This window comes from Hippopotamus amphibius, chromosome 10 (assembly GCF_030028045.1).
Source record: "Hippopotamus amphibius kiboko isolate mHipAmp2 chromosome 10, mHipAmp2.hap2, whole genome shotgun sequence".
NCBI lineage: Eukaryota > Metazoa > Chordata > Mammalia > Artiodactyla > Hippopotamidae > Hippopotamus > Hippopotamus amphibius.
Window position 1 is genome coordinate 109,836,976 of NC_080195.1, and position 21,761 is coordinate 109,858,736.

Here is a 21,761-nt window from a genome sequence, read left to right on the forward strand (position 1 = left end):
AAATTGACTTATTTGTTACCCTGCTGTGTTTATGCTAGTGTTACCGCAAGTGAGAGGAAGTCTTAAATCCTAGTTCAGTGTATTTCTGTGTAGCAAGCTGAACTTTCCAGGTGTATTTCTCATTTTACCTGTGTGGTAAGTGAATATGCTAAGTTTGCCTGTTGTTTCAGAGGAATCTGAGATATGGAAAGCAGAGTCCAAGACCATGGGGCTTCACAAAGGTGATTATGAGCAGCTTGAGATATACAGTTATCCCATCTAGATGGTTCCAGTGCTCTGGAACCATCTAGATGGGATGATTCTGACCTGTCCCACTGATGATTCTGACCTGAGACAAAGTGAATGAAAACCCCATTTTCTGACTGAAAAGGAAGTGGACCTGGTGTTTACTGAATGCATATGTCATGTTACTGCTAGTTAGGCTGAATTTAACTGTTTCATGCTTTGTCAGCTACTGCTAACCCTGTCTCAGGTGATTATATCTGCTGAACCATAAATAAGGATATGTCATCTCACAAGTACTAGTATGAGGACAGCTGTCTGATAGCTTTGAGCTGTATGATCACTGTCTTTCCTTCTCATTGAAAGGCACAGACTCTCATATCTGGCTTACCATTTAATTGAATGATAGTTTCTTAGCTTTCTTGAAAAAATTGTTTCTTTTGATTCAGTATAGTTTGTCAGTTTGAATGACAACATCATTTTCGTAAAACTTTCAGTATCTTTATTTATGAAAGTTTAACTTACTGAAGGCCAAATGACTGCAGTGAACATGTGAACCCTTCACTTAAAGAAGTGTTTAGCATTTATATAAGCATTCCAGTCAGAACCCCAATTATTTGCTCATTTTCTTTAGAATTAACCTGGATGCCTGACACAGCAACCAGTACTGTCTTGTGTAGATCTTCTAGATGCTTGAAAATACTTTTATTCCTGCAGTGGTAGTAGATTTTTTCTTTTTTTAGGAGCTTGGTCTCGTTTAGCCTGGTTAGTTGTTACCTGTGAATAAATCATGTTATTCTCATACTATGGCTAGAAAGAAATTTATGTAAATTAGGCCCTATATTTATATGTGACACTGTTGTATCAAGACATTGATATTGCCGGAAAAGGCTGCTGCCGCAGCTGTTGTCTCGTTGCTGTTCCCTTGTGCTGGATTCTCCTCCTTCAGAAGGCATCCTTTTCTGCCCCTCTTCAGGGCTGTCTGGTGAAACAACATCTAAAATTAAACTACCAGAAACGAGTTTGCTTTTGGTTTCCCCAAAGGAGTGGAGTAGGGTGGGTTGGGTGGGCTAGAGGCTAGATAAATTTGAAACAGTTATGAGCCAACCAGGATCGTGCAACTACCGTCATGAAGATAAGCCACTTTTTAATTGTATTTACCTCAAACTTAACTTGCCTCAGAAGCATGTCTGTGAGCATTTTGTACAAGTGGACATTATTTTGGTTGCTGTGTTAAGTATGTTGCTTTCTTTAGCATGTAATTTTTCCAGTAAAGTTTTAGTTTTCAGTTTTAAAAAAGTTTTGTGGCAGTCATTTAAGATCAATTACCAGTTAATCATACCTGAAATTCAGCAGCTTGTATGTTTAATTTATTGCAACATAATAATCTTTTATTTTGTGTTGGCATTTCTAAATCTTCTCCAAATGGCAGATTCATATATATAAATTTGTAAATATCTGTGCCTGTGCTTTTTCTGTACTGCACAGTGAGTGGGTTAGGCAGCAAGTACTTACTGCAATGTCTGCTCTAAGTCCTAACGAGTCAGTAGTGAACAAAGGTGAAAGAGGGCAGGTGGAGTGTACGTTTCAGTAACATTATTGCGCTAGGAGGTAGACTGGCTTCTAATCCACTGTCAGTTACTAACTAGCTACCAGGCCAAGGTAGAGAATCACTGATCTTCATTTTCTTCAAGTGGCTGGAATTGATCTCTTGGAAGGTTTAATCTCACCTCTAAAATTTCTGTGGGGAAATTATGTATGTTTGTTTACCTGTCTTTTGTTTCAGCAACTCCCCTCCTCCTCCCGGTTCCTAGAAAGTAAGGGCTCAAAGGCTGTTTGACACCTTATATCCTACTAAAGGGGGACATTTTTTATTTAAGTGGACTTATTACTGATTAAACATTTTTATTTGATGGGCACTATAAGGAAAGAGATGTTTCTTTTTCCACTTAGGATTTTCGTAGCTGCTGATGACCCATAGAATATCCAGCTGCTATTATCTGCTTTATCTATTTCTACTACTTAAAAATTTATAACTTTAGAATATCGGGAGAAGTATAACCATACCCATATTACGTTCTCTACTGTGTACAGTATAATAATTATAGAGTCTAGCAGCTGTATCTTGAGTGATTATTTTAATCCTTTTTGTGTTTGAGATGCTGTTATTAAAAATAAGTTCTTGCCCTTTTACTTCAGCTGTAAGAATTTGGTTTTCCTTTTGTAACGGAAAGGGTTAAGGACCACTTACTGTAGGGCTAAGTAAGATTTTTCTGCGATCTTGTTGAGGATCATCCATCCATCCGTCTGTCCATCCGTCCATCTGGTCTTTCTCATTGTTTGCTTGAGGGCTTTACCACATGCATCCTTAAGTGATGGTGCTTGTACTTGCCTTTTACCTCTTTTGTCCTTGGTCTTATGCTTGTCCTATGTTTTACTTTTATATATGTTATGAACTCCACCATACATTGTTATTTTTGCTGTAAACAAAATTTTTAAGAAAAGTTAAAAAATTTAAGTTATCTTTTAAAAAACATTGGTGAGGGAAATGTCTTTATGATTTTATCTACATATTTTCCATTTCTGGTCTATATTCCATTGTGTAGATCACAGTTTCTTTCTGGAATCATTTCCCTTCTGTGACCTGTGAACATTTTTTGAGTGCAAGCGTGCTGTTGACAAATTTATTCACTTTCATTTGTCTGAAAAAGTGTTTTGCCTTCATTTTTGAAGGATGTTTTCATTGGATATAGAATTATAGGTTAAAGGTCTTTTTCTTTCATCATTTTAAAGATACTGCTTTATTTTTTTTCTGGTGTGTATGGTTTCTGACGAGAAGTCCTTGGTTCCCCTATGTGTAAATGTGTATTTTTTCTCCCTCTCTGGCTGCTTAAAAATTTTTTTTCTTTATCATTGGTTTTCAGAAATTTGGTCAAATGCCTCAGTGGCCTGTGTATGTATTTATACTGCTTGGGGTTCATTGAGTTTGGGTCTGTGGGTTGATACTTCTAATTAAATTTGGAAAACTTTTGACGATTATTTGTTCATAAATTTTTCTTCCCTGGTTTCTTTATCCTTCCCTTTGATACCTCCTCCAAACAGGAATGTTAGCTCGATTGAGTTCCATAAATTTTGGATGCTTTGTTTATATTTTTTCCATTATATTTTGTACTTATTTTCAGTTCGATTAATTTATATTCCTTTGTTTTCAAATTCGCTGATTCCTCGCCCCCGCGCCCGGCAGTGTCTAATCTGCTAGTAGGTCCATTCAGTGAATTTTTCACTTCAATTATTTTTCATTTCTAGAATTTCCGTTGCTTTCTTTTTATAGTTTCCATTTACCTGTTAAGATTTGCTGTTCTCTTATCTTGTCGATAATTTCTTTATATTTTAAAAGATTTCTAATAATACATTTTTTGCCTGCTAACTTCATTATTTCCATCATTTCTGGATCTGTTGATGAGGTTTTTTTCCTTCTTGAATACAGACCACATTATCTTGCTTCTTTGTGTGCCTAGTTGTTTTTGGTTGGATATGGGCGTTAACACTAGGCTGTTGAGCATCTGGATTTTATTATCCTTTTAAGAAGTGTTGAATTTTGTCCTGGTAGGGGTTAGTTTACTTGTTGATCATCTTGATCCTGTGAGGTTTGTTTCAGTCTCTATTAGGACAAGTAGGAGGCTGCCTTTTTGTAGGGCCAGTATAGCTTTCATCTTCAAGTGTGGATTTTCTGGGGTCTCGGTTGAATGTCTGTGGTGTTTATTGGGTTTCTCCACCCTAAGTGATTAGAACACATACTGTCTCCCAGTCCTGTGCGAGTTCTAGTAGTTGTTCAGCTTTCAGCTCCCTGCCTGTTGCTCTTTGCATAACCTCATGGACCTTCGCCTGATGGTTGTGCATCTTAGTATTTGGCCGCACAGTCAAGGGGATCCCCAGGTATAGATTAATGGAGCTCCTTCTCTGCATAGCTCCCTTGTTTCTACTGCCTGCTCCACAAATTCCAGCTAGCTCAGTAACCTGGGACTCTCGTCTCCATCTCCTCAGCTCAGCAAGACCAGTGTGATCTGTTTGGGCTCCCCTCCCCGTACTGTACTCTGGAAATTATCTCCAGATAGAAAGCCAAGGTGATTGTGAGGCTCACCAAGTTTGTTTCCCTTTTCTCAGTGATCACAGTTCTGTGTGGCTTATTGTCCCATGTCTGAAAAGAGTTATTTCATATGGTTTGACCAGCTTCATAGTGGTTTGTTGTGCTTGAGGTAGTTCGGTACCAGGTACTCTAAAATGGTCAGAAGTGGAAGTCTGAAATTACAGGCTTTAAAGAGAAATGTTTTTATCCCTATTCCATTGTTATTCTTAACAATTTAATATACACATTTACTTAATGTCTCACAGTTATATACTCAAGCATTTATTTAGGTCTTATGTGAACAATTTCTTTCTGTCTGTAGACAGTTGAATATTGCTGTTTTGGCTAGTTGTGTGTGTGCGTGCATGTACACGTGCATTCTGTGGTGATATATATTGACCACTAACTAGAGGGTAATAAGAAATCAGTTCATTTGTTCTTAAAATTAGATACTTTACAGGATCATAACATAGTTTCACCTTTATATATTTATTTAACACCTACTGTGGAGGCAGGCACTGTGCTATGTGCTTGGGATATGCAAGTAAGAGAAATTGACTGTCAGCAATAGCTGTAGCCTGTACTCTGATTAGACTGTTCTTTATTTCTGGCTCATGAGCCCCTCATTTTAAAAATACTTCTTTCATCCTTACCCCCTTCAGCTTTCTCGTTCCCTTTTTGAACCATTTCTTCACATCCTAAATATTCCTGATGGATTCAGTTCATTCTTTCACTGAATAAATATTTATTGAATGCAGGCCACATCTCCAGGCACTCTTCTTGGTACTAATGATATCTTATTTGTGGACTTCCATTCATTTACCCTCTTAATTGTGTACCTTTCTTTCCAGCCATCATTAAAAGTGCAACTGGCTTCTCCTTTAACATTTTCTTTTGTTGTGGGTATGTCTTGTTGCTAGGGATCTTGCAGGTTTCTTCTCAAGCTTGGTTGCCCTTCTGTCATTTCTTAGGGGATTCTGTCTCAGAAACTTGGCCTCATAAAAGTTTCTGCATTTGAATGTCTTAGTTTTAATTAACTTGAATTATTTTCGTTTAATTTTATTCTTTAATATTGTTCTCTTTAAAATCTAATGTGGATTAATACTGTCACAAGGATGGTCCCCGTCAACATATTAATAAAAAAAAATTCAAGTTAGCTACAAGTAGCACTACATGTGGGTCTTATATCTGAGATAAATGGTATTTTCACTCAGGGTCTTTTCCCAGGCTTTTCTATTTGATATTTCCTCTATGTCTGCCTCCACCGCTGTCTTGCCATCTCTCAATCGCTGAGATCCGTTCATGGACTGTTCCTCTCTAGAATCAGTGCTAATCTCTACTAGTGTTATGGTCTCTAGTTATTATGGTTTCTTGTTAGAACATAGTGAGGAAGCTGCTTCATTTTTTAGTAAACTATTTACCAACAACATTTTTAAGAAGTTAGAAAGATATACTCATGGCAGAAGAGATGCATAGAGTTCAGAAGAATTTGAAAAATGAAGATAGGACCTTAACATGCATACTTTTCTCCAACTTGCCTTTTATACTGTTTGGTAGCATTGTAAAATATTATTTTGGAATTGAACTCCAAGTAATGATTTTGAAGATAATGTTGAATTAAGTTTTATAAGTTTATCATTAAATTAAAATGTGCTATCACAGCATGTATTTGTGATACATTCTTGGGCTAAAATATTATTATAGCTAATTTTTAATTCAGTTGAGGAAGTGTTGTGTATAATATGGCAGATATAGGTTAACCCACATGAATTGCTGTTTAGTAGGCCAAAGGATGTCTAATATCAGCAGTTTCACGTGGTTCAACCTAAGACTTTATCATCATCTCTGTTAGGATGAACTGAGTCTTTTTCTCATTAACATTTGAATTAAAAGAGAAAATAGAAACTTTAGGAAGAATAAAAACCATGGTGATTTGCTTAATTATAAAATCAGGTTGACAAATTCCCATATTAGTGTGTCTTCTTGGAGTCTTATAGGAGAAGAATGAATGAGGGAATATCTTAAATACTTTCTGGCATTGTGGGAGGAAACTAAAGTAGAGTCTCTTTCTGGATTTCACACACAGCACTTGAGCTAAGAAAGGGGGCAGCGTGTGGCAAACACACTTATACACAAGGCCTTAGTGCGAGAAGTGTAATCTTCTTTCACGTCACTAAATAACTGGTAATGTTACCAAGTAGTTATAATAGATTGTATAGTTAATAGACGGTATAGTAAATAGCTTTAAAAAAAATCCCACAAGTGAAAACCATGGTTATTTCTTGTTGACCCACGTTTGGATTACCTACAGCAGATTTTAAAAGGAACATCAGATTCTTTGTCACCTATCACACCACCTTTATGGACGGGAATGTGTTTTAGTCTTTAAAAGAAAAACAACCCACAAACCCCAAAATTTAGGGGGGAAAAGCCCAGTGGTGTATTGTGTAGTCAGAATATAGCCTATTTTTGGACTATCTGCTCCTCCTCTTAGTTGGAAAAGAGCTTTCTTTTATCAGGGTGAGCAGTTAAATTTTTTTAGACGCTGTTCAAAGCAGCATTGGCATCATCTGATGGCTTGTTAGAAATGTAGACTCTCAAGCCCGACTTTAGATCTACTGAATCAGAATCTGCAGTTTTAACAAGATTCAGAGGTGATTTGTAAGCACATTAAAGTTTGAGACTCGCTGTTATAGATGGTGCGTGGCATTGTTACCACCACAAAATAATGCTGTAGTTACCCCTCAGTAAGTGCTTGCTGAATTTAATGCATGTAATTGACTGGATCTGGATTCAGAAAATGAAACAAGTATTTTAGGAGGATAGTTATAACAATAATAAGCAGCAGCTGTCATTGTATTTCTTTCATGGCTGTCTGGATATCAAAGAATTATTGATTTGTCCCTCGAAATGTATCCTTGAGTCTGATTCTACTCATGCTGGATGATTAGTCGCTGTCTTGTGATCACACGCGCGCGTGTGCGTGTGTGTGTGTGTGTGTGTGTGTGTGTGTGTGTATGCAAGTCAACAATCGTATATAGAGTAAAGGAGTAATTAGATTTTGGTGAGTCAAAGATATATAATCCATATTGTAATGTTTAAGATAACCAAAAAAAAAATCTGCGTGCAAGGAGGGCATATAAAAAGTTAATCCAGCAGAAGATTAGAAAGGAACAGAAAACAATTGGAATAGGTAGAAAGGTTGTTAGTGTTCATGCATGAATTAAACCCAACTACATACGGTTTACAAGAAACAAACCTGAAATATAAGGAAACAGAAAGGTTGAATGTAAAAGGATGGACAAAAGACATACCATGCAAAGATTAAGAGAAGGCTTGGTATAGTCATACTAATATCAGACAAGGTGAAAAGCATTATTGGAAACAAAGAGGGACTGTTTATAATGATGAAAGGTCTTATCCATCAGGAAGGTATAACAACTTTAAATTTATATAATTCAATACATAACCTAAATGGGAGATTTTTAATACACCTCTCTTGCTAACTGATAGAACAAGATGAGTGTGGAAATAGAAAATACATGTAAAGGAGGAATGCTTAATAAAATTGATAAACCTTTGATGAGACTGATCACAAAGCAGGAAGAGAAAGCCTGCGCAACCAACCTTGGATGGAGGGGTTGCCACCATAGTCATAACTGCTTTGATTGAAAAGCTTATGAGAGAGGATATTATGAAGAAGTTGGTAACAATGCATTTGAAAGTTAGACAAAGTAAACATACTCTTGGAAAAATACAGCCTACCAAGACAGACACACCAGGAAATGTAAAATCTTAATAGTCATATTTAAGAAATAGCACCTTTAATTGAAAAACCTACCCACAAAGAAAACTGGCGGTCCAAATGATGTCACCAGTGAATCTGCTACAAGTGGATACTGATGACCAGGCTGTATTTCCGGAGCGCACAGCTGCTCTAACACTCATAAACCGATCATTGTATTCACCACATGAACCAACTAAATCAGAAAACGCATGTCATTTCAATGGATGCAAAAAAAGCATTTAATAAAATTTAGCACCTCTTCGTGAGCAGAAGGTTTTAGCAAACTGGGACTAGAAGGGAACTTCATTAACCCGATAGTGGTTATCAAATACCTACAGCAACCACAATACTGGAGAAATGTTGAAAGCTTTCTTTCTGAGATGGGTATAAGACAGCATTACCTGTATCTCTTCTTCTAATCACCACTGTATGGAAGGTCTCAGCAAGTAGAATAAGGCAAAGGGAAGGATAAAGACTGGGAAGGAAAAAAAACTGTTTTAAGTGCCCCGTTGTGCTGGTAGCACTACTTACTAAACAGTGCAGATAAATCCATCATTGCAGAACTTTCTGTTGGACAGCGCCGTTGCAGACAATGCAGTTTCAACGAAAATCCCAGCGTGAGTTTGTTTTGGTGCATTTGATGAGCTGATTCTAAAACACAGACACACGAAGGGCTAAGAATAGCCGAAACATTCTTGAAGAACAGAATTCTTTACTGGATATTAAAACTTCTGAAGCTGTCATAATTTAGACAATATCTGGTTCTTACACAAAGATGTAAGTCTTTATCCAACTGAACAGAATAAAGAATCCAAAAACAGATCCGAGCATGTATGCGTATTTGGATTTATGATAAAAATGACATTATAGGGCATTGGGGGAAGTTTCTTTTCAATGATTGGTTCTGGATTAGTTGGATGTCCATTTTGGGGGTAATGAAACCTGATTGCTTGTCGCAAACACACAAATCAGATCCAAGAGCAGCACCCATCTCTAGATGTGAATGGTAAAACCCACCTTCTAGAGGATAACATAGGATTTCTTCATGACTTTGGTATAAGGGAAGATTTCTTAAACAGACACCAATCATAGTCACAAGGAAAATACATATTAAAATCACAATAGAGTACACACCTTTTGTAGTGGCTGAAATTAGAAATACTGGTGATTGCAAGTGTTAGTGAAGGAATGGAGCACAGGGAATTTTCATAAACTGCTAGGGAAAAAGTAGACTGATTAAACTACTTTAATCTACAAAAAACTAGGAAAAAACACAACAGGACAGCATCTCTGTATATACCAAAAATCACTTAAGAATCTTCTAGTGGCAGTAGTCGTAATAGCTCTGAACTAGAAATAATCCAGTGTCAATCAGAAGTATGGTAGATAAAGTAATGATAATGAACAAGCTACAGTTTATAAACCTAACATTAAGCATACAAATTCATTTATATAAAGTGAGAACTAATCTGTTTTTGGAGGTCAAGATACTAGTAACTTTCTGGGATGAGGGAATTAGGTATTGATTGGGAGGGATCATAGAGTGGTGTGTTTCTGGAATGATGGCAGTTTTTATTTTTCTTGTCCAACAGGTTCAATGGATGATAATTGTTTAAGCTATATACTAATGATTTTTTTCTATATATTATAACAAATAAGTTTAAGCACAATGTGTAATAATGACATTGATGATAGAAACAGAAGCTCGTATTTTTTCAAAAAGTGGTTGTTATGTACCAGGTTCTATTCTGCATGTCTACTTGTGGTATCTCGTTTAAACAAACCTAAAGGAACAGGGTTAGTGTAATAATACCTCTCCTGTACGTAGGGAAACTAGGACCCAGAGTGGTTAAGTCATTTGCCATTCAGAGCCTTAGTCTTTTTACTGTTTATTTATAAGAGTTATTTATAGATCAAGGACCCCAATTATTTTCATATACATTTATATTTATATCCCTTCCCAGTCTTTTGTGTTTTTAACATGCAGTTTTAAGGGCGCGCCCCCCCCCCCAATTATTTGACGTTTAGATTTCCAACTTTTTGCTGTTGCAGACAATACCAGATGAACATTCTTCCTTAACTGTCTTTCGCATCATCTAGTATTTCCTTAGGGTAAATTTTTTTAATTGAACAAAGTTTAAAAAAAAGTTGCTCTATGTGATTGGATTAACTGTGAATGTATTTTTTGAATTATGAGTAATGAAATGTTTAGAGAAGTTATCCCATCTATCATCATAGGAACACTGTCCTTTTACTTATTCAGTAGATTTTTATTAATCATATACTCTGGGTCAGCTAAGGACCGCGTGCTGTAATGCAGCAAGATGGAAGCTAACGTCTAAAAGCAATACTAATTAGGGGGTGAAGACTTGAGATTTGCACTTTAGAAAGGTCATTCTAGCCATCTTACTGGAGAAATATGGAGTTGCACATGGGCAAAGTAAAGAGAGAGAGCACTATTAGGAATCTGTTTTAGTCATCTAAATGAGGCATGGGGTAATGGAGATGAAGAGAAGAGGTGGTATTTGAGTGTTCTGTGGAGGTAGAATCAGCAAGATTGGGCTGCCATTTGCATGAGGCAGTGTGTAGAGGAAAAGAGCTCTAATGTGACTCCCAGAGCTTTGATTCTGGTTTACTGGGTGGAAGACAGTGGCATTTGTTGTGTAGGATGTAAAAGTGGAACTTACGTTTTTGGGGGGGAATTGAGCTTTGTTCTCTTTAGTTTGCAGAATCTGTGCAACATTCAGGTAGAGATGTATGCTTCACAAAAGGGTACTTGCCCCATCTTCCTTTACTGTGCATTACAGTATAGTAGTTGTAGTTGATATTACGCTGTCTTTTAATTGCCAGAGCTGTTCTAAGTACTTTGCGTATATTAAAGCCCTTAACCGTCACCGTAGCTGTTTGAGGTAGATATTATTATTGTTTTCAGGAAATCAGGTGTGCAAGGCCACACAGCTGGTAAGTGTGGAGCTGAAATTTCAAACTGCCAGCAGTCTGGCTAAGAATCTGTGCTCTTCACTTTGGGGCCATCACTGTTGTACGTTTCAAAACAAACCGACTTCAGGAAAAGTACCCTGGTGCTGAACAGTGTGCTGTGTTGTGTGGTGAGAGTTTGCTGGTTTACTCAGGAAGACAAGCACAGGTTTTCTGGGCCAGTGTTGGTTGACCAGGGTTTTACGCTTTGTTTTCTAGCTTAAGTCTGTGATTGCAAATTTGATTGAATATAAGAAGAAAAATCCTTTTCTTTTCCTAAAGAAAAATTAACTTTTATTAGTTAGCTACGAAATACTTTTAGGACCAAAATGTTAATTTTGCATTTCTACATGAAAGTCGTGACCATGGTCCCAGCCTACCTGTGGAATAATTATTGATTATTCATTTTTGTGGCAAGCTTGCCTGGTCTAGGTTCTCTTAGGACTGTGTTAGAAGAGTCCAGAGAAATACAGCAGACTGTGAATTTGTTTCCATGTATTGTGTGCTCAACTTTTAATTACCTGTGTCAGTGGTGACCAATATTAGGACAATTTTTTAATCTGGTTTGGGGATGCCAGGGCTATTGATTGCTGTACACCTTAGCCAGGTGCAAAGCAGAATCTCAGCAGTGTTCCTTTGAACTGATTTCTGATTGGGCGGGCCCTTTGCAGCAATTCAGAGATTACTTTTGCAACTGTTGGTTCTCAGTTGATGAAAATCTTGTATGTAAAAATAAGTATTAAAGGTTATTTTCATTGCTTTACAAAAAGATTTGCTTAAGATTTTCTCTTAAAACAGACTCTTCTAGATATTCATTAATCACTACTATATTTTATACCATTTATCGTACAACAGTTGTGTTGTGTTGTATGCTGTTTGAAGTTTTAAAGGTTTTTAATATTATTGAATAATATTATTTAATATTATTATCCTAAAGTCCTTGTTTAAAGAACTAGCAGATAGGTCAAAAGATACAAACATTAGGATATGAATGCATCCTTTAAACCTCACTTATCTTCTCGTAGGAGGAGAGACTTCAGCATGCAAACCTTCATCTGTTCGGCTTGCACCGTCATTTTCATTCCATGCTGCTGGCCTTCAGATGGCTGGACAGATGCCCCATTCACACCAGTACAGTGACCGTCGCCAGCCAAACATAAGTGACCAACAGGTTTCTGCCTTAGCTTATTCTGACCAGATTCAGCAACCTCTAACTAACCAGGTAAGTTTATGACATATCAAAAACGATTTGTTAGGATTCCAGATTGACAAAATATGATGTTAAGAAATTTGGATTTAAAAGGTTGGTTTCTTTTTTCTTCTTTTTTTCTATGTATTTCACTTCAATTAAAAAAAGCACTTATAAACATAACCACGTTCTCTTATTCTGCAACGGGGGGAACGTTATTTCTAAAGACTATCAGTTAAAATAAAAAAAACTTAAAGCTTATTTTTATGGGACGGTGGTTGAGTAGAAAAATGTAATTTATAGGAAAACGAGTCAGGTTCCATTATAAGAGTCTTAAAGAGCTGATTTTACACTGTTATAAACTACTTCAGTACACGTTTATAAAAATAAATATGAAACTCCTTAAAATTAAAAAAAAAATGTAAATTAACCATGCTGCTCATTCTGCTATTCAAACTAGAGAGTCAGCAGTTTTCCATAAGATGGATAGTGTAAAGCGAATAAATGCTGAAATCTCTTGTTATACATATATGTACATGTGTGTGTGTATATTTTTAATACCTTCCTGAATTAACTGCATCCACTGTTGATTTTTGATTTGGGGAGAATTATTTCTTTTTCTTTACTAGCTATGGTTGTGGTAAAGTTTCTTTCCCCACTCAGATTGAGTGTGTGATGAGTGCTGAAAACGGCTGTTTTTCCATGTACTTAGGAATTTGGTTTGTCACTGTTTGTTTAGGCCTTTTAAGATGAAGAAAACTTTGAAAATTTCAAAGTATTATAGTGGATTATTTGAAGGAAATGTGTTTTCTCTAATTCAATAATACATAGTTTTAATGAGCTATCGGCTGAAGTTAAGTAACATCATTACTTGAGGACACCATTGTATGTATTAAAATAAGATTTTGTGAATAGTTGAACTGACTTTACATTTATAAAGTTATATAGCATGTGAATAACATTGACAGTTAAATAGTAAGATAAATTATGGCAGGACATAAGAATTTGTTTTATCCAGTAAATTGAGAAGTTATATGCTTGAGAATTGAAAGAGTTGGTCAGAATTGGAAAGGATTTAATTGTGTACCAGAAGAAAATTCTCTGGACATCCAAAAAGTAGTTATAGCACAGTCTTCTGCATTGTGCTTTTAAGAAACAAAGTATGTTTGGATTCGTTTTCCCGCTTGTTCAAAAGCAGCCTATCAGGCAGGGTGCCTGTTTTTAGTCTGTTTTATAGCTGAAGGGACTGAGCTCCCATTTGTGACTTCTCCAAGTATGTAGGCAGTAGACTCTGGAGCCCAGCCCAAGCTTCTTTCTTCTTAGATACAGTGCTCTTTCAGTTCTAACACCTGGCATCTACAGAGGGCCAGGGGAAAAAATCCAGTCCTTTAAAGTTATTTTTATGTTTATATTATTGTAGTAGGTGATTTAGTTAGCAAAGTACCTACTTTTGGATACAACTAACATCTTATTTGAGGGTTATTTTCAAATAAGAGATAAGTTACTTAGTATTTCCATTTTAAGCTGTAAAATAGTTTTAAAGATTCATGTGATGTAAAAAGACTGTCTTTTAAGTAATAATATTCAGCCAGATACTTCTGCCAAACTCCAGAAATTTCGGAACCTAATAAGGCAGTCAGATTAAAAGCTTACTTATAACTGAAGTGTAAAGCACTGAAACTGTGCACTGCTGTGGCATGGTCTGTCGGTCATAAGACATGGGCTCCAGGTCTTGACTCATGACCTGGTTGTGTGACTTGAGTCAGGTCACATGGACCCTTCGGTCTGTTCCTTGAATGTAAGATTGGGACCTTAGACTAGACCCCCACCCCCCAAAGTACTTTCTAGCTCTAAACTTCTATAATTTCGTTATTCGATCTCCATTGTTTCTTGTTAATCATCCTATCCGTGCCTTTTAGATAAGGCTTATTGGATAAGTAATTCGAAAGAAGCTAACCTAACGTTTTATTTCTGGTAGTTAATCTTTCTTGTGTGAGTGTGTTTCACATAAGTTTAAATATAGTTTTGTTAGAAAGATAAATGTAGTAAAAGTAAATGTAGAAAAGTGTGATTGATGTTGGGAATGCTGAGTCTTTCCTGGGCTGTTAACAGCACCTTTCATGGTCCTAAGACTCTACTCTGGGTATGTGTTACATATGCTAGTCCGCTTTATTAATAGCTCTCAAAATAGCAAGAAAGGCAGCACATAGTGTTTCTCGTTCTCCACTATATATGAAAATATGAGGTAAACATAAATAAAATGGATGGAATAGGTGTCATTGAATTAGAAAGCAATTTTTAAATAAAGTCTCAAGAAAAAGAAATTGCTTTAGCTCTTGTAACTTATCCAAGCAGGAGGTACGAACCACTGCCCTTTTTTTGGGCTTTGTGTTCAGTGTCTTCACACAGAAAGGTTAAGAGAGAGGAGCATTGGGGATGGGGCTTTTTTTTTTTTGGCTCCCAGAGCGGTATAGCTGAGGCAGCAGGAAGATAGGGCAACAACGTTCCCTTTTCAGTGAGGACATTGGGGGTGATGTGGAGGCTGTGGAAAGGAGCTACCTACAGCGGCTGGGGAGTTCCTGGGTCCTCTGGACACTGGAGGGTTTTCACCCAGCTGCGGAAGGGGAGGAGAGAGCTTGCTACATCACATCCTTCCAACTTTGTGACTCTAAGAAGTTCGAAGTGGATAAAACATCAAATGCTTAGGGCTGGTGTGAGTCTTAGCATAGATTTATAATTGAGTATTTGGACAAGTGATCTTCTAATTCTGGCTTGGTGCTTGTGGCACCACAGTAATGAAAAACAGAGAATTTGGTTACCTGACATGAAATCACAAAGTTAGTGAAGGAAGCGTTGTTTAGTTTGTAGAAATTAATTTGTTCTTTCCATGTATTTTGAGCGCCTACTCTGTACAAGGCACTAGTTGAAGCTGTGAAATACAGTCTGATTTAAAGGCCAATTTTTGTGGGTGGAATTTGTCTGGTTTACATATACAGATGCCCCTGAAATAGTAACTTCTGTTGCCAGGAGTATATAAGAAAAGTAAGGTATTTAGAATTAGCTGATTGATCTGGCCTTGAAGGCAGGTTAGCCAGTTGTGGAAGAGGTTCGCAATATTTTGTGACATGCCAAGCCCGTAGCACACACTCATATATTGAGGGCAGAAAAATATTGTTAGTCAGAGTTACATTCATGTCCAATTTCATGCATGTTACATACAGTTAAGAAAATTTTTTTTTATTGTGGGATTTTGGTGTTTTAAGTGAGCAGAATTACTCCTGGAAAGATGTAGTCACTGGTGCTTTTTTTCCAATGTTTGAAATACCGGTGGAATTGTAAGTGGGCAAGTTAAAAACTTAAAGAAGCATATTTACAGTTTTGAACCTAATTAATTTTAATAAATGCATATGTTTGTTTATTGGTATTTATTATGCATGGCTGAATTATTTTGCCCAACAGATAGCCTAAAAATGATTCAACCAAGAGGATAGAATAGAGACCTAAAATTAACAGGGAGCTCCTGGCCCACTGCTGGGTCCAGAGCACGGGGTTAGGTGTGAGACTGCCTCAGTCCTCATCTCATCTCTATTATTTACTGGCTCTAGGACCTTGGTCAAGTAACTTTACATCAGAGACTCAGATTTCTCATTTGTAAAATGGTGACAGGAACATTACTTATTCTCATGAGATTGTTGAGAGGATTACATGAGAGAGTAAAAACATGCATCTCAAAACATAGTGTATAGCAAATATTTGCTGCTACAATTATTTTTTATTAACTACTTAAGTAACCCATTTGTTTCTAACAATAGTTACACCTTCCATCAACTCTTGTGACAGGGGTAAAGAAGTGTTTCACTGGTTCAGATTTTGTGAAACCTCACAGTTAGGTTGCACTCCAGTAGTCCAAGAAGGGTCTTGCCGAGTACGTTACCTGCTTGAAAACAATGTCAGGGTCTTAAAAAATAAAGGAAACACATTAAGGGAAACCTCTATCGTTACCTTAAATGCTTACGTCATTCATTCACATAAAAATATTTGACATGCTTATTACCGATATTGTCTGTTCATTAAAGTCTCCAAGGACTGGTGTAAGAACAAAATATTCTGTGAACCTCACTTTACCTCTTTATATTTAGAAAAATAAATCTATATATATTTTAAAAATTAATTCAGATTATCTTAAGTCTTACTGTATTTTCAGACAAATAGTTATAACCACTGAAGGTTTTTTTCCTTTTAAACCTTATTTGGAAATTTAAGAAGGAGAGGATCATGGGAAGAGGTAATAATTGTAACTTCATACAGATATTCAGTGAATTTACCATCTAGTTAACAATTTTTTAGAGTCTGTGTATAGATGCAGAGGAAACTAATGTTAATATCGGTTTAAGAGAAAGTACAGGGGTAGAACAGTTTTTGCAGCTGAGTTGCTGTTCCCAGGTTGTAATCCTCATATTTGGCTCAAATAAAATTTCCACTTTCATAGGAAAAAAAGAGAGAAAGTACAGCTAAGTGATTGCTATGATCATGTCATCTTTTCATACCACAGGGATGGGGATTCTTTTCTGTTTTGTCTTTACAACCTTCCTCTCTTCTTTTTTGTTATTGTGGGTTAACTTGGTTAATTTTCCCAAGATTCCAGGCATTTCTGTGAAGCCTTAGTATGATGTCTTTTCTGTCTCTCTGCCCCTCAAAGTGATCCGAGTGTATTTGAGAAGGGGCTGCATCAGGGGCTTCTGGCTCAGTAGTTTTGCTGGTGTAAATGTCTGCGGGAGAGCTAGACAGGAACCCAAGGATGACTGTGGTAGTGGCTGAAGGTACCTTGATGTTATTAATTGGTTTTGAGGATCTGTTGGTTGCAGGAAACCCCTCTGGGAACCTGCTTTGCTGAGGCCTGACACGTGGTGGAGGAGTGGGGCGGGAACAACTGTCCAGCATCATTGGTGTGCTAGTTGCAGTGTTCCTGGGTGTGTTTGTGTTGGAGGACATTTGTGTTTCCTGTTCTCTCCCTCATCCGGCAGGAAGCTCACAGTCGAACCCTGACTGCTTATTGGATGATGAAAGAGATGTGGGTTAGCTTTGGGGTGGGAGTATGGTTGAAATTAGTTTTTTTAAAGAACGTTTCAGTGACTTTAAGGTGTCATCTGGAACTTACTTGTGGTGAGCGCCTAGTGCAGTTGTAGGTGGGGTTATTGGTGTTATGGCACTGTGCTACTACGTTTTAGGCAAAGGGAATACCACATTGAACAAAAGAGTCCCTGCCCCTTATGGAGTTTTCCTTGTAGTGAAAGGAGAAGGAGAAAAAACTAAAACAGCGTGAATGAGTAAATGTATAGCCTTATGTCAGGCGGTGTAAAGTGCTGTGGAGAGTAACTCAGCAGGGTGAGGGCAAACGGAAGGTGGCGGGTGTGAGGTCGGGTGTGTTATAAGGTGGAGGGGTGTTTTCTCAGTCACGTTAACGAAGTGGAGATTTCAGCCCTGCTTACAGGCAGGCGCTGGTCAGAGGGCAAAGGTCTGGGGGTGCTGGGAGCTGCACTTCTGCAGCACCAGGCTCCATCTCTGCTCCATGACCAGCTTGCTTCATGGTGCCAACTGGGTCTTAAAATCCTGTCTGAGGAAGCTGAAAGGTGGGTTAGTTTTTATCTGCCTGTCGTGAACCAGGTCAGGCTTTGGGAATAATTCAGAAGAAATTTTTCCTTTGGCTAATTGTGTGGCAGAGGGGCCCTCTGTGGGCAGCATCATGTGTGTCTCCTGGACCGGGAGTATATCTGTAATCCTCTTGTTTAATTTGGGGAACAAAATTGAAGGCTTGGCAGCTGGGCATGTTATCTTCTCATCTCGTGTGTTTGTTCCAGTGGTTGTCTTCGTTGGATTCCGGTTGAAAAGATGACTGAGAGAGAATGTGTACTCTTCTAATGTAGATTTTTTTTTTAATTTTAAATACGTATACGCAGGTTACAGAAGAGGGAATTCATACAGTACGGTATAGTTAAAGTGCTAGTCTTTTCTGTCTATTTAAGGTGATGCCTGATATTGTCATGTTACAGAGGCGGATGCCCCAAACCTTCCGTGATCCAGCTACTGCTCCCCTGAGAAAACTTTCTGTTGACTTGATCAAAACATATAAGCATATTAATGAGGTAAGACTACTGATTTGTTATAACAGCATCTATCTTGTAATAGAGCAGGGAAAAAAAGTTATTTGGTAGCGTACTTAAGCATACTAAAATTAGTTTTAACTCCCAAGGACTGTCATATTGATGATTATTATGAAGACTGGTAAGTTAGTGATTCATAGATAATGAAATTATGTTAAAAGAAAGAAGATATATTAACAAGGACTGCAAAAAGTTAAGGTAATCGTGGATAACTTCCCCTTTTTTTCAAAATTATGTTTAATATATGCTGAGTTGTCGTTTCTATAATACCTCTTCTCCAGAACTTCAGGGGAAAGGGAGGGAGTAATGATAATATAAAAGTATGAAAATGTGATAGAATTTTGCTTAAATTTTTACATATCTGTTTCTACTTCTGACATGGATGTCAGTAAGCTCTGAGATGTACATAATGCCCAGTTAACAGGCATTTGGCCTAGTATATCTGATGTATCTATATTTATGTGGTTTAAAATTTTCTTTTTAAATTACTGTGTGTTCTTTTATCTGTATCTTTTCATTGTAAGATATCTGAAAGCCTTTTTGGTGGAAGTAAGTAGGGTAAAAAAGATAGACAGCACTTTGGATTGCTGTCTTCCAACTTGACTCTTTGCTTTCAAAAATTATTTTTCTGGCATCCTAGACCTTTGGCTTGATTGTTATTTGCCTCTGCCTCAACTCTAGCTTTGTAATGAATTATTAATTGAGCTTTTCTGGAAAAGGGTTGACATGCCCGTGCTTTCTTTCCTCTTCCATTGGGGCCGTACATCCTTTCACATTAAAGACTTATCTTCTACCAGCTTTAGAGCCATTTAACCAAAAAGATGTTCTTATGTGTATATAAATTTTATAGCAGTTTAATACTGTTTAATTCCAGTATTATATTATTGTGGCGATGTGGCAAGATAAAATTGAGGTGAACTCAATGAGGAACTTCTCTAAATTGTATTTTGTATACTGAAAATACATCATAAATTGTTAACAATTGATTAATGTCAGTTTGTTAATATCTGGTAAATTGTTAAACTGTTAACAGTAGCTTTGTTAAAGCTTATTTTTAACTGTTTCGCCACCTTGTAAACTAATTTTTCTGATGTTGCTCTATGCAGTATCATTTATAATTTCTTCGAAGTTAGCTACCAATTACATGGACTATTGCCTAATCCACCTGTTAGTTTTTACTAGTCTTAGAAACTATTTTATAAGAAAAACAGATAGAAGGAAAATGACTCTACCTGTGATTAACCACAATGTCTGTGGCCTTTAGTGTGGGGGGAGGGGGAGGGGCATAGCTGTTTTTTTCATTAATGTTATTATAGCCTTAAAAACTGAGCATGATTCCTAGGCTCTTTTTAGCAAAACATCCATTCATATACATTTAAAGTTTCATTTTTAAAATCTTTCGCTTTAGGATCAAATATAAAATTGGAATTGACTAGAAGGGGGCATGAGGGAACTTGAATATAAGGAGGATGAAAATGCTCTTTGTTTTGTTTAGCATTTGTTGATTACATCAGCATATACATTTTTCCCAAAGTCCCTCGTATTATATGCTTGTAGGATCTATACCATCTCACTGTATATAAATTATACCTTGATTTAAAAAATAAATATAAATCAGGTCCTGTTACTCTTCTTGATTGGGAGACTTTGGCCTAGTCCTTAATATCTCCTATTTATAAAAATGTATAAACAGTATAATTCTAAAGTGAATTTTACTGTAGATAGTTTTCATTTGTTATGTATCAGTGTTATTCTGTAATTCAAATAGCAACTATAGAAAATTCGGTTTCATTTTTTTGTGTGTGTTATAAAGAATAAAAATTCATCCGTTTTCCTTCTGAGCAGATGTCTCATAGGCTCTCTTGGTATGTGGTGCCCCCTGGATGGTTTTTAATTACATAGGGAACACTGTATTTGCTCTGAATTTCAGGTTTACTATGCAAAAAAGAAGCGAAGGCACCAGCAGGGCCAGGGGGACGACTCCAGCCACAAGAAGGAGCGGAAGGTTTACAACGACGGCTACGACGACGACAACTACGACTACATCGTGAAGAACGGGGAGAAGTGGATGGACCGCTACGAGATCGACTCCCTGATCGGCAAGGGCTCCTTCGGGCAGGTAATCCGGCGGGGGGTGCTGACGTTCATATACCAGAAAGAACCTCTTATTGAATCCTGTTACTGTATGCTTTTCTCAGTGGTACGCTTTTAATATTTGTAAATAGATCTAAACAACAGGTATGTACGTATTTGGATTATTACCCAAAGGTAGTAAAAGTGCATCAGCTATAAAAACTCCCTTAGAATTAAAAAAAAAAAACAAAACAAAACTTTCTGTAGCTACCAAGTAGCTGTTATACTAATACTAAGTGGTTGATTTTGTTTATTTTTGGGGGTACACCAAGTTCAGTCATCTGTTTTTATACACATTTCCCTGTATTCCCTCCCTCCCTCGACTCCCCCCCCCCATCCCAGTCCTCTAAGGCATCTTCTATCCTCGAGTTGAACTCCCTTTGTTATACAGCAACTTCCCACTGGCTATCTATTTTACAGTTGGTAGTATATATATGTCTGTGCTACTCTCTCACTTCGTCTCAGCTTCCCCTTCACCCCCCGCCCCCTCCCATAAGTGGTTGATTTTAATCACTAACAGATAGTACTGCCTCTCACATACGGGCTTTTTAGTCTCTGGATGGTTCTGCATTGTGTGTGCTAGAGACAGTCACCTTCCTGTCTGATACTCCTTCTCAAAGAGAAAAAAAATGACCATTTTCAGCTGGCACAGCAGGTACCCTCTTACTTCTTCAGAGACTTGGGATGCCAGGGCTGTGCCCTGAGTTTGTCCTCAGCTCCTCTTCTAGCTCCGTCAGGTCTCTAAGTGGGCAGAGGTTCTCCAGGGTCTCCTCTTAAGTCCTCACAGCATCAGCGTTGCTCATATTGTGATTGGCGTCATTCTGATGGGTGGGATCATTCGGGCTGCTTTTACCTGGGAGAGCGAGGGAGAGACTCCAGTGGGCCTGGTTTTTCTCTTCGTTCCAGCCTCTTCTCTCCACCCACAGCTCTCCTCTCCTCACTTGTCCACCCTTCCCCATACAAAGCACAAACCCTAACTGCATTAGCCTCTTAAAAAGCTGTCAGACCCTCCTCTTTGCACTTTTAAAAAGCTGTTCTCTGGCTGTGAATCCCCCAGTTCTTCCCACCTTTAAATCTCCCTTTCTTATCTCATCGAGTCACAGAGGTGTTTTGTTTGAGGTATGATTTACGTTAATCCCAGTCTCCTTTGCCTCGTAGCTTTTGTGC

General features: G+C 37.5%; 1 protein-coding gene across 8 annotated transcripts in view; it reads left to right on the top strand.

The window, feature by feature from the left end:
- Positions 1-21,761, top strand: part of DYRK1A (dual specificity tyrosine phosphorylation regulated kinase 1A) — a 138,261-nt gene that overhangs the window by 89,390 nt on the left and 27,110 nt on the right. For 7 of the 8 annotated variants that reach the window (XM_057696803.1, XM_057696804.1, XM_057696808.1 and 4 more), the window contains 3 exons: positions 12,137-12,333; positions 18,324-18,443; positions 20,392-20,580. In XM_057696803.1, coding sequence (XP_057552786.1) covers positions 12,137-12,333; positions 18,324-18,443; positions 20,392-20,580 — 506 coding nt within the window. The remainder of the gene's footprint in view (positions 1-12,136; positions 12,334-18,323; positions 18,444-20,391; positions 20,581-21,761) is intronic. The other variant, XM_057696805.1, reaches the window with a different exon arrangement.